Raw genomic sequence first — 12419 nt, forward strand, 5'->3', positions numbered from 1 at the left:
ATGATTATTGCATCAGATAATAGTGACCAAAACACGACCAGTTACTCTTTTTCAGGATAGCGGAATGATGAGACCACTATGCGTGCCAGTTTGATCCTGCAGAGCGAATGCTGATGGGGAGATTGAGAGACAAGCCAAAAAATATCAAATGCACATAAACGACAACAGCACAACAGCCTGCCGGGATAATGATATTCTATCCTCCTCTGCAGTAAAAGCCTGCCTCGTTCAGGCTTATTTGAATACCTCCATCAGTTTTACACAGAACATCGAGCTACTGTATATCATAAATATTGATAGGACTGGGAGACAACAAATCTGCAATCAGCATTTAGCTGTTAAAAAGCAGGAAATCCTACACTATCGCTTAAAGCACAAAACAGCCGTTTCCCATTAGAGTAAACTCATTCGAAGTGTTTTACAGACGCTTGCACTCAGGTGAGAGGAATACATGGGTATGCAGCGGCCCCTTTTAAGCACCATTGGAGCAAACAGAGCAGATAGGATGAAATGTACATTACTGATGACTGCATTAGATAACTACATCAAAACGTCTCGGCTTTGTTCAGGATTCTGAAGGACCTTGAAGGGTTCTGCGCAACGAGAAGCGAGACAATTATTTTCTTTCTCATAATGGGCTTGTCAAAGGCTGCTTTCTGCTCGCTAAGAGGGACCGTCGTCTTTTATGTCGACTGCCTGTTTCCTCTCTCTACTTTAAAAAGGCTTAGGGGGAAAACCTGCACGATGACATGTTGACAAAGTAGCCATGTTTCTCTTCCCTGACTGTCGATTTCAAAAAAGCTATAACTGTATCATTCCGAATTGCAGAGCAATGCAACCGATGACGGGGCAAATATCAAGCTACTTGAAGTGCATGAATATGCTTTTACCAGGCAGAAAAATGTCCTGTTAAAGCCAATTTCTCTTCTGAAACAAGCCATTTGCACATGTTAGTACTTACTTTAATTATTTATATTATTCAGAGCTATATTCAGTTTATACAGTTACAAGATTTTGTAAGAGGGACTATGAATGCAAAAAAAAACTTCTTTTTTGTTTCCAGAGGAAATTGGAGACGAATTAGCATGTACTTACTTGGAGTGATATATCTGATTAAGCTTTTGAATTTAATGCCTTTATGCTTCATACTAAACAGTTTGTTTATGACAGGCAATGTGCATTTACAGATTTACATTAAAAATGTATCTCTGTTTATATGGTTAATTAACTCAACTCATTTAGACACGCCATTATATAAATGGCATTTTCCTCTTGTTTTCATTTAGACATACAAATTTGTTCAAACATAAGCTAGAGTTTTCTTAGGTCAATGAATTAGTAACAAATAGACCAATCAACCATGAATAAATAAATAAATATATAGGGTCACTCTGAAGCGTGTCTACTTGAATGACATTTTTGAAGATTTTTTTTATTATTTCAAAGGTTTTGCATATATAATTGCTATTAGGGATTAGTTGCTATGTGTCACACTTTTGATTCCAAGATACACTCACCAGCCACTTTATAAGGTACACCTGTTCAACTAATCATGAACGCAAATAACTAATCAGCCAATCACATGGCGGCAACTCAATGCATTAAAAGTCCCCCTGTATTCTACAATTTATCCCTTAAAGGGACAATGTGTAGGAATTTCTCCCATCTAGCGGTGAAAATGTATTTTGCATTCAAACGAATTGTGCTCTCTATAGAGAATAGAGAGTCTCTCCGCAATGACGATAGATTGAAGCACGCGTTCGAGTGAAGACTGTGCGCGAGACACAATAGAACACTGTATCCGCGTCACTGATAGCAGCGGCAACAAGCTCATCAGCTTGATTTAAAAAGAACACATTTCAGTGCTAGAATGCCTATTATTTGACAAACGAATGAAATGAATGCCCTGCTAGTTAACTGAAGATGTTCTATTTATTTGTATTAGGTACATCCGCACCGCGAGTGGTTTCAAAAAGTAGTGGGGACAATATCGACCCTGGCAAAAACCCATATTGCTCCGCAACGTGTCAACAATGATGCTTTGGCCAGGTGGTATTTGTAGCATGGGGGGCGGGACGCTTTACATTCCAGAGAGCATTTGATTGGACAGAAGATGTGATGAGAAGTCCGCGGTGACGTCAAAAAAATCTGTGATCCATTTTAACGGAAGTGAGGGACTAAGTTTTGAATGCTTATATCTCCTAAATGCGAATTTTGTCATTGGTTTGGACCACACTTATTCATGACCTTAAGCCTATATTCATACTAAAAGCTAAAAAACTAAAATTTTGTTTTCATAGGGCCTTTAAAACTGCAGTGAACCAAAGACAGTCTCAAAAACGCAGTTTGAAATCACTGGTGTTTCTGACGTCACAAACTACCTTGTAACCACGTCAACGTGTGATCGTAAAACAAGTGGATCTCTGAGCTGGTGTGAGTGAGTGGAGGCGGAGCTAATTTGCATATTCATAGAACCATGTATACTAAATGAGGCAAGGGTGTAGATTTACATTCAAGCTAAGGCATGAAGATTTTTTTTTTCAAGGAAAACCGTTTAAATACATAATTTTGGTGATCAAAGATGAGTTTTAAGGGAATGTTTCCAGCACCTTGTTGAAGAATTAAGGCAGTTCTGAAGGAAAAAAAGGGTCCAACCTGATACAAGCAAGGTGTAGCTAATACACACACACATATATATATATATACACTGTATATATTTAACATAACTAGAACACGTGCAAAACCAAGCAATCTGTAAATGCAACCTGCTATGGTTTGCGTTTGTTTCTTTCTTGTTAATTTCATTATCATGCACAACTATTGTTTATTTTGTTAATTGTTTTGTTTGTATTTAAGCTTCTTTTTTTTTTCTTTTTTTTTTTGGTTCTCGTCAGGTTAACATGGTTGTTCTGTTTTTCAAGTATAGAGTTTTTGTTTTGAGTCATTGTTAATCAAATCTAGCTGATGCGAATCCTCCTCATCTCCTCAACATCACATGATATAGATATAGGTTAGTTGTCACATTAGAAACCTGCCAAATAATGTGTATTATAGCCTAAGGTTTTTAGCTTTTAAACACGTATGAAATAAGAACACTTCTTGAGACAGCAAAATGTTATACAAAAATATAATTGTTTTGGTGAACAAATACTTTATAATTATAATATAATTAAATATTATTTAATCAACACAATGTTACAACCTGCCCTAAAAATGTGATAACTTGCTTTAATCTGAGATGTATAGTGATTGTGGTTTGTATTGTCTTCATCCAAAATATGGTGATATTGTTATTTTAATGTTTAAACCCATAATATAAAACCCCCGCTCGAGAAAACACGTTTTTGTTATTCGATAATTTGCCCCTGTGACAAGTAGCCCCTGTCTCCATTACACTGCCACTACTTTAGCTCACATTACACACTAACCACTGGAAATGTAATTCGCAGCAAATCCCATTCTATATAATAGTGCTCACTTAAAAATGGCAAATTCTCCTCGATTAACTTATTTGGCTTAATATAATATTTAAATTGTTTTTTTTTTAAATGACAATTGTAAATGTGAGGGAAGTAGGCTAAGCTAATCCAATGATGGAGGAGGAGAAAAAATCCAAACAAGAGTGCCAACAAGTCATATTTGTGTAGTACAAGGTCGTCTCAGACATGATGTGCTGTGGTGCGTCGATGCCCTTGTGCACTCAGCCAGTGCGCAGCGGTCAGATTCATGCGGTGATATGTTTTCATTGCGTCCTCTCTGACGTGAAGAGCGACAGAGCCCCGAGGGTCGGAGATGTAACTTCAGTTTCGTAGGAGAAAGCGTTTGCATGCGCCACAGAAACCAGAAAATAAGTGGAACTGGAAGTGCCCTTTTTCCTGTTTGTTTTCTTCATTATCACCGACTCGGAAAAACTAAGGCAGTTCTAAAGCCACAGGCACGCTGGTGGACACATAAGGATTTTCTGATGAAAGTCAAGGTTGTCCAGCTTAGTCGAGGTTAACCAGCGAGGAAGATTCATTGCTTCTCACAGGAGTCCGGAGAGATTTTTAGTTCACGCAAACAACCAACTTCAGTTTGAACGTGCTTAAAACATGCGTTTGTACGATGCAGGAATGACCGGTCATACGACAGACAAAACCGACTTATTTGGCGTTCGAAGTTTTGTCGTTTGTATCATAACATCTATGAAATAAAAGTTTTTAAAGAGTATCTTACGTTTGTATAGTCAAGTGTTGTTCACATTTGGAAACGCGGACTAAAACGCTGGCTCGTGCTACCTTTTCTTCCCAAACAAGAGGAATGCTTCGACGCTCTTGTGGAAAGGATATGTTGAACAGTTTCATCAAATAAACGTCAATTAGTTTGTTTTTTTTACTCACTTACTTCTCAAAAGTCCCAAAAGGAAATATCCAAGTCCTGGAATTGTAAGGTTTAAACTAATTCTGACGCTTTTTTAACCAGCGACTGATTGTTGGAAATGAACCTGAGGTTTGAAAAGGACGTCCGTTAAATAACCGTTGGATCTGTCTGCGAACATTAACGGGATCTGGGATCGTAATAGGTACGAAACTGGTACTTCGAATGGGATCTATCATGATTTCACTGAATATTCTGAGCGTCCTGTTTTTACTGGGTAAGTACATCTAATGTTTCATAAATGACACAAGAGACAAAAAAGTAATAACCCGAGAGAATGAACGAATGATGAAAACCCACGCAGACATTTATCATATTGAGAGAGTGTAATATGGTTTAACTGCCTGAGTAAAGTAGGCATATGACGGTTTACAGTTTACAGAATAAACTCACTCTTCTTAATGCTGGCAGCCTTTTATACTTATAGTCTCATATAGGCTACAACATAGATCAGTCAGAGGAAAGATCAAAATTAAATTAACTGTGTAATACTAGAGAGGCTCTGCCATCCCGATAATGTTGCAACGCAATGCTTATATATTACGATGCAGAAACGCGTTTCCCAACTAGTAGATTGCTCGTTAACTTTGGGGCATTGTTACGGGAGCTGTCGGGTCCAAAGGCGCTGAACTAAGACCATGTCAAAACTTAATAGCGAAAATGAAAATAGTGAAAATGCTGACGCTGAAACACAAACGATTCTGATTTTATTTAAAGGTTGCTTCGGTAATACTTGTTTCGAATATAGGCTATTAATGTGAACTTTAGACATTAATAAAAGCTGTGCGAACGCTTGTTTGTTTATTTATTCACTTATTTGTTTGTCGGTTTATTTATTTACTTAACGTTATTTGTTTGTTGGTTCGTTTATTCATTTAGGCTATCTAATACATTTTTTTTGTTTGTTTTTTTGGTCCAGGGTTCATATTAGGATCGGGGAGTGGGGTCGGGATACATAGGCTAAATAAAAAGCACATAGCCTGAATACTTTTCAATGAAAAAAAAAGCAATCCCAAAATTACGTTTTTACCTGCCGCCAAATAATTATTTTTAAACATTTAATCGCGTTTGCTTGTAACCATAGCAACAGTACGCTGTTCAAGCACTTTCAGTTTGGATTGGTGGTCTACCAAACAGTACCCTGGAGAAATACAAATAGCCTACATAAATAGGCTATTGTACATAATTTATTAAACATTCATCTCAGCTATCTGTAACCAAAACAGCAATTCAAAAAATTGCGTTGAAGATAGGACCACAACACTTACGCAAAACGAACCTCATTGTGTCTCATTAATTATCATTAGTTGTATTTATGCTTTAAAGTAAGCCTACATAAAGCTGTGTCTTGTTGTCCGACCTCGTCGTATTACACATTATACTAGAATACATTACAGCTAAATTTAGGCCTAGCGTGTGGGATTCGCAGAGGTTGTAAATTATCCAAATATTTTTTTAGGTATGCATTTGTCTCTAATAACCTGTAAACGTTTTTTTCTTTTACGTGCTAATTAAATAATGATGCTTTTGGGGGGGAAAGCACAGAGATTGGCATGTACTGTGTGCGTGCTAAAGAGGAACTGTCCATGGTGCTGAACACACGGGAAGTGGAGGGGCAGAGAAAACCACTTATATAATAAAAACTTTTATACACCTAGGATTTTTTACATCTACATATTCAGGTTGCATTGTCATAAATTGTACATTTTAAATGTTTTCTTCTTAAATATAGACCTTATGTGCCAGCTAAACAAGTGTGCAGCCACTTAAAAAAAAAAAATATTGTGGTTCATTCTAAATCCGTAAGATCTTACCTTCATGCTGTGGAAATACAAACCGGAAAACAGAATATAATGAGCACAGCGCTGAACAGGGGCGGGGCTACATAGGGTCTATAGGACCCATCAAACTCATTTTCTTCAACAGACACACCCACATCACATGATTTCATAACAGCACATGGCAAAAGAGCAGAGTCATGCTTTTTTTTTTTTCTTTGAAAGTAAGATGGATTGTGTTTGACATGAGTCGACAGGAGTCGCTTTACTTAGGGTTTAATACTTTTCACTTGCAACCTCAAAGTCACTGTGGGGGAAAAATGGTTGGGACTCTATTTTCACGACAACTGAATAAATATGACTAGTTTTGTTATTTTCCAAATTAAGTCATTAAAAAACAAATAAATAAAAAACTTATTTCACACCACAGTCTAATAACGCCCATGCCCTTCCCACAGATGAGGTGGTACTTTCCATGGCCAGCCATTCTGCCTTGTCAGGGCTGGGAACTCATGGCTGGAGAGCCCCCATGGACTGCCTGAGGGCCAGTGAGTTGTGCAACCAAAACTCACAGTGCAGCTCACGCTTTCGCATCATGCGCCAGTGCCTGGTAGGTCGTGACAGGAGTACCATGCTGGCCAACAGGGAGTGTCAAGCCGCCCTTGAGGTGCTGCAGGACAGCCCCCTGTATGACTGCCGCTGCAAGAGGGGCATGAAGAGGGAGCTACAATGTCTGCAGAGCTACTGGAGTATTCATATGGGTCTCAATGAAGGTAAGTTTTTGATCCTAAAGTACTTTTCTATCCCATCCCACAGAGACAGCTATACATAAGCCATATTAGTAGGTTGATTTCTGTGAAAAGTGTGGCGCTGTTTGTTTAATGGGATACTCCACCTAAAAATGAAAATTCTGTCATCATTTACTCACCCTCAAGTTGTTGCAAACCTGTACGAGTTTCTTTCTTCTAACACAAAGGAAGATATTTTGAAGAACGATTGGAACTTTGGCACCATTGACTTCCATAGTATTTTTTTTTTCTACTATGGAAGTCAATGGTGCCAAACAACTGTTTGGTTCCAATCGTTCTTCAAAATATCTTCCTTTGTGTTCAGCAGAAGAAAGAAACTCATACAGGTTTGCAACAACTTGAGGGTGAATAAATGATGACAGAATTTTCATTTTTGGGTGGAGTATCCCTTTAAGCATCCCGATTGGCCCAAAACAATGGCTCAACCAATGGGGTGAGTTTGGGGGCTGGACTATCCCTTTGGTGACACACTTCGGCTTTAAAGGGACAGCTTACCAAAAATTTAACATTTGGTCATTTACTCACCCTCATGTCGTTCAAAACAGGGTTATCCTAGACTAAAACTACAACAATTAAAAACATTTTTTAAAATTAAAACAAATTTGAAATAAAACATAAATATTAGAATACAAACTTTAAGTTGTAAAAAAGTTACTAATTGGAAATAAAAACTAAAATGGAACTAAAACGAAAACGGAAAAAAATAAATAAACAGTAATATTTAAGAAATTACTTAAATATCAAAACACACAACAAAATTACAATTTTTTTAATTAAAACAAAAAATAAAAAAATAAACTAATTAAAAATATGAATAAAATATATTACAATATATAAACCGTGCTGAAATAACACTGCTGTGAAACACAAATGATGCTATTTTGAAGAATGTTTTTGTCCATACAATGAAAGTCAATGGGGTCCAAAAGAAAAGTTGGATCCCATTGACTTTCTCTTTATGAACTTCTTTTGTGTGCAGCAGAAGAAAGAAAATCATACAGGTTTACAATGGCATGAGAGTGAATAAATTATGCCCGGATTTTCATTTTGGGTGAACTGTACCTTTAAGTGACATTTGACGTTTAAAAAAATAGTGCATCAAATTGGTCATGGTAGAACCCTGTAAACAAATCACTATGAATTGCTCTTCCAAGTGCTGCATTATAGGTGATTTGTTTTTTTATTTGGCGCAAGGGAGAACTGTAGCGTAGATATAGGATGGCGTCGATGTGCGGAACTGACAATTAGCCAGATTTCACAGTAAGTCAACGCGTACCTGCTCTCTTTACAGTCAGTCCATCACGGAAGCATTCAGACTTCTGAGATGGCAGTTAGCGTTTGCCTTTGGGAGTGTTGGGGAATCATTATAGGATTTAAGCAGTGCAAATCGGCCTGAATTATAACCCATCTGCTTTGGCAGTTGCTGCGGGAGCCACAACAAATAGGGTCCTATTGATGCGAGTAATCAGAGAGCCTTTTAAAGCAACTGCCCCTCTCAAGTCTGGCATTTCAATGAGGCATTGTGGACTGCTGGGCCTGCTTACTGCCTGCTGAGGTAAGGAGGAAAATAAAATAAAAATCACACAGCTTCCTTTCATCAGAAGCTGTGTACAAACAGATTAGCTACTGCAGAAAGTTAATGCCATGCAAATGTGCCACATTCCAACCGTCACATTAGAGGAAACGGAGAATAATAAGTGATGCAACAGACATGTTAGCATAGATGAATGTGCTCATACAGAGTATTAACAATTAGCAAGAACTTGTTTGGGTGTTCCAGAAGTTTATACGCAATACTTACATAAATGCCCTCAGTTCCCAAACAAATAATTTTTTCTTTGGGATTTTCTCTATTGATGTCGCTCCAACACTTGAAAATGGCTGGACCCAGTTTCGTGTCCTACTTTGGACAGCACCAGCCCTCATTATGATGTTTTTTTTCTTCTTGTGACTTTGCTCTTCAATCTACTACAGCCATTTCATTGAGCTCTAGAAAATTACAAGTTGCTCTGAATCTGAACCCTGAGGAACCATGCAGCAATGATTGCACCTTGACAGAACTCAATCAAATCCACCGACGCTACACAATTGGCCCAACGAGCACACCCAATAATCACCCAAACTAAGAGTGGCCCCATCAAAGGTTCATCTTTCTGCCATTCTGGTTTGAATGGAATGGATTTTCTGTTTCTTTGGAAACAGGCCTTCATTAAACAAAACAAAACAGGTCAAATCTTGGTCACACTGCGTTAGGATGTAGAAAGAAAGAGTAGAAAAGAGGAACAGAAAGCATGGGCACAATATTTACTACCGGTAAAAATGTTGTCTCTTAAAGGGGTCATATAATGCCATTTTTGTACAAGCTAATATGATTCTTTAGGGTCTAAATTAAAACTTTGTAATATACTTTAATTAAAAATTCTCATTAGTATTGTAAGAAAACACTTATTTTACCTGGTCAAAAACAGCTCTGTTTTCAGCACGCCGTTTCAGTGCATATGACTTTAAATGATCATGAGCTGTGCTCACTCCGCCCCTCTGTTCTGTGCATACACCGTTTGTAACACATTGTTCAGTATAAACGTGGGATTATGAATTATATTGAGAACGTCGTACATAGAAAACATGCCGTAATGTACCCTGAGTGTAAACCTTAGCCGCATTCATCGTGAAGCGTGCAGCTAGCGATTTGCAAAGATATAAATATTAATATAAAGTTTAATAAAACGTTACACTCACTTCAGTTCTTCTGGAGATTCAGCAGGAACACGAATATCTGGTACCGATCCTTTATTCATGGCAGCTTCTTTCTTTATTCGAGCAGCTTCTTAGGAAATCCAGCTTTATACTGATCCTCGTTTATAAAGCAGTCTGCTGAGAAATGATTCGCGCAAACATGAGAGCATTGACGTTGCTCGTGGGGAATATTCCCTTCGAAAACAAACTCAGCCACTGCGTCTTCAGCGGTTCGGATTTGGGAACATTAAAATGACTGCTGTGTTCGTTATTACACCCAAGAACAGAACACCACAATCGCTTAGACGCCATTCTGCTCATAGACAGTGCTCCAGCATATCAACAATGACCGCGCCGGTCCGCGCAGACTATGATTGACAGCTCTCACGAGCGAGGGCGGGTCTGTGTTGAAACTCCTGTGCTGACTCCTGTCAATCAACAATCGTGGGAGGGGCGTCCGTTTTATTGACGTCACAAAAACGAACGGCTCAATTTGAGGCAGGGGAAAACATATAAGGAGATTAAAACAAAAACACTGGATGGATTTTTATCATTATATGATGGTTGTGTATATACAGGCACTGCCAACACACATTTCAGTACAATCAACTTGTAAAAGTGCATGTACCATTATATGACCCCTTTAAGAAGTCTCTTACACTCACCAAGGCTGCATTCATTTGATCAAAACCGTAAAACAGTAATATTGTGAAATGTTATTACAATTTAAAAGAACCTGTCTTTTAATATACTACAAAATGTAATGTATTCCTGTGATGGCAATGCTGAATAATAAGGATCACTACTTCAAACTTCAGTCACATGATCCTTCAGAAATCTTGATGCTAAAGAAAACATTTCTTACTATTATCAAGGATCATGTGACACTGATGACTGGAGTAATGATGGCAGCTGAACATTCATTTTTACCATCACAAGAATAAATTGCATTTTAAAATAGAAAACAGTCATTTTAAATTGTAATAGAATTTCGCAAAATTCCAGTTTTACTTTATTTATGATTAAATCAGCGAGAGTATGAAACTTTCAAAAACATTTAACATTTAGTGTTACATTTTTAATTCTAATCTTTTGACCGGTAGTGTTCACTCTTTTAAATAAAGGTTCCAAATGGACACGTGTTTTTTCAGCAATGCCATAGAAGACCCATTTTTGGTTCCCCAAATAACCTTTCAGTGAACAGTTCTTAAAAGAACCAATTTTTTTCTAAGCGTGAAGAATATTTTAATAATCTGAACAAGTTTTGCTAGAATAAAGAACCGTTTGTGCAATGGAATGGTTCCATGGATGTTAAATGTGGAACCATATGCCAATAAATAATCTTTATTTTCAAGAGCATAGGAGAGATACAGGAGCTGAAGTCATGGCGAGACCGTGAGACGTTTGAGGGTTTGCCAAAGAAATCAGGAAGCCAGAGTTCTCCCTAAAACGACTCAGCGCTCTGTTGGAGCATAACCCCTTTGCCTCTATCGCTCTTTTGCCAAGTCAAAGCCCTCGCAGCGTGGGCAATAGTCGGTCTGATCCATAACACAGACAGGCATGTTGTGGCATTCAGAAAATCACCAACAGACACTGCCAACTAGGATGCTTGCCGTCTGCTCCAGATTTAGAAACACAGGACTGGTTGTGCTTTACAATTTACATGAAGCTCTCCGTCTGAACTAAAATCTCCCATTGACCGGGATTTATGAAACCTGCTGGATTTGTGAGGCCAAACATCAGGTGGAGAGAGCAGAGCACTTAAACAAGATGGTGTAGCTGAAAACATTGTATTCTAAGCCATGGTGTCGTGGTGAGCCTAAAACAATATTTTTTACTTGTTAATGCAGATAACAAACTAAATATTTGCTATTTGGATTTGTTGAAGTACATTTTAGCTGGAGGAACACTAATGAATACATTAATAAGAAACATTTAGGTGATTATTTCAAAGCGTAATGATTGCTTTGTGCTAATGGAAAGATAATGGCTGTTATAATTATTCTAAATTATTTGATAATTATGCATATTTGTTCTTTTTATGGGAAAGCACTGCATTTTCGGTACTGCACTTTTTAATATAAAGTAAAAGAGTGAACAGTTGTTTCTGTCTGATAAAAACATTACTTTTGCCTAATATAATAATAATAATAATGATAATAAAACAGTTAGAACAGTAAATATACATATCTGTATTTGTATATGTACACCACGTGCATAAAAATACATTACGGTTTTAAGATAAAAAAAAGAAATAAAAATTTTATTTAGCAAGGATGCATTTAATTGAAGTAAAGACTTTTCCATTGTATTAAATACAAATCTATTTCACATAAATGCTGTTCTTTTGAACTTACTTTTCGCAATCCTAAAAAACTATTTCCAACATTCATATTAATAAGAAATATTTATTTAACATCAAATCAGCATATTAGACTGATTTCTGAAGGATCATGTGACACTGAAGACTGGAGTAAATTCAGTTATGCAAGGAATTAAATTACATATGGGAATAAATAACATAAATATGTTATTATATATACATAAAATATCTACAATTGTAACAATATTTCACAATATTACTGTTTTTACTGTATTTCTGATCAAATAAAAGTAGCATTAGTGAGGATAAGAGACTTCTTACTGACAATGTACATATCTGTATCTAAATATAAATTGC

General features: G+C 37.1%; 1 protein-coding gene across 1 annotated transcript in view; it reads left to right on the top strand.

Moving 5' to 3' along the window:
• Nucleotides 1-3654: 3654 nt before the first annotated feature.
• Nucleotides 3655-12419, top strand: part of gfra2b (GDNF family receptor alpha 2b) — a 113639-nt gene continuing 104874 nt past the window's right edge. Inside the window, exons 1-2 of the mRNA XM_056253247.1 lie at nt 3655-4633; nt 6653-6967. Of these exons, the coding sequence (XP_056109222.1) occupies nt 4582-4633; nt 6653-6967 (367 nt within the window). The 5' untranslated portion in view covers nt 3655-4581. The remainder of the gene's footprint in view (nt 4634-6652; nt 6968-12419) is intronic.

The sequence above is a fragment of the Rhinichthys klamathensis genome, unplaced genomic scaffold, assembly GCF_029890125.1.
Source record: "Rhinichthys klamathensis goyatoka isolate OS25496 unplaced genomic scaffold, OSU_Roscu_1.1 h1tg000104l_1, whole genome shotgun sequence".
NCBI lineage: Eukaryota > Metazoa > Chordata > Actinopteri > Cypriniformes > Leuciscidae > Rhinichthys > Rhinichthys klamathensis.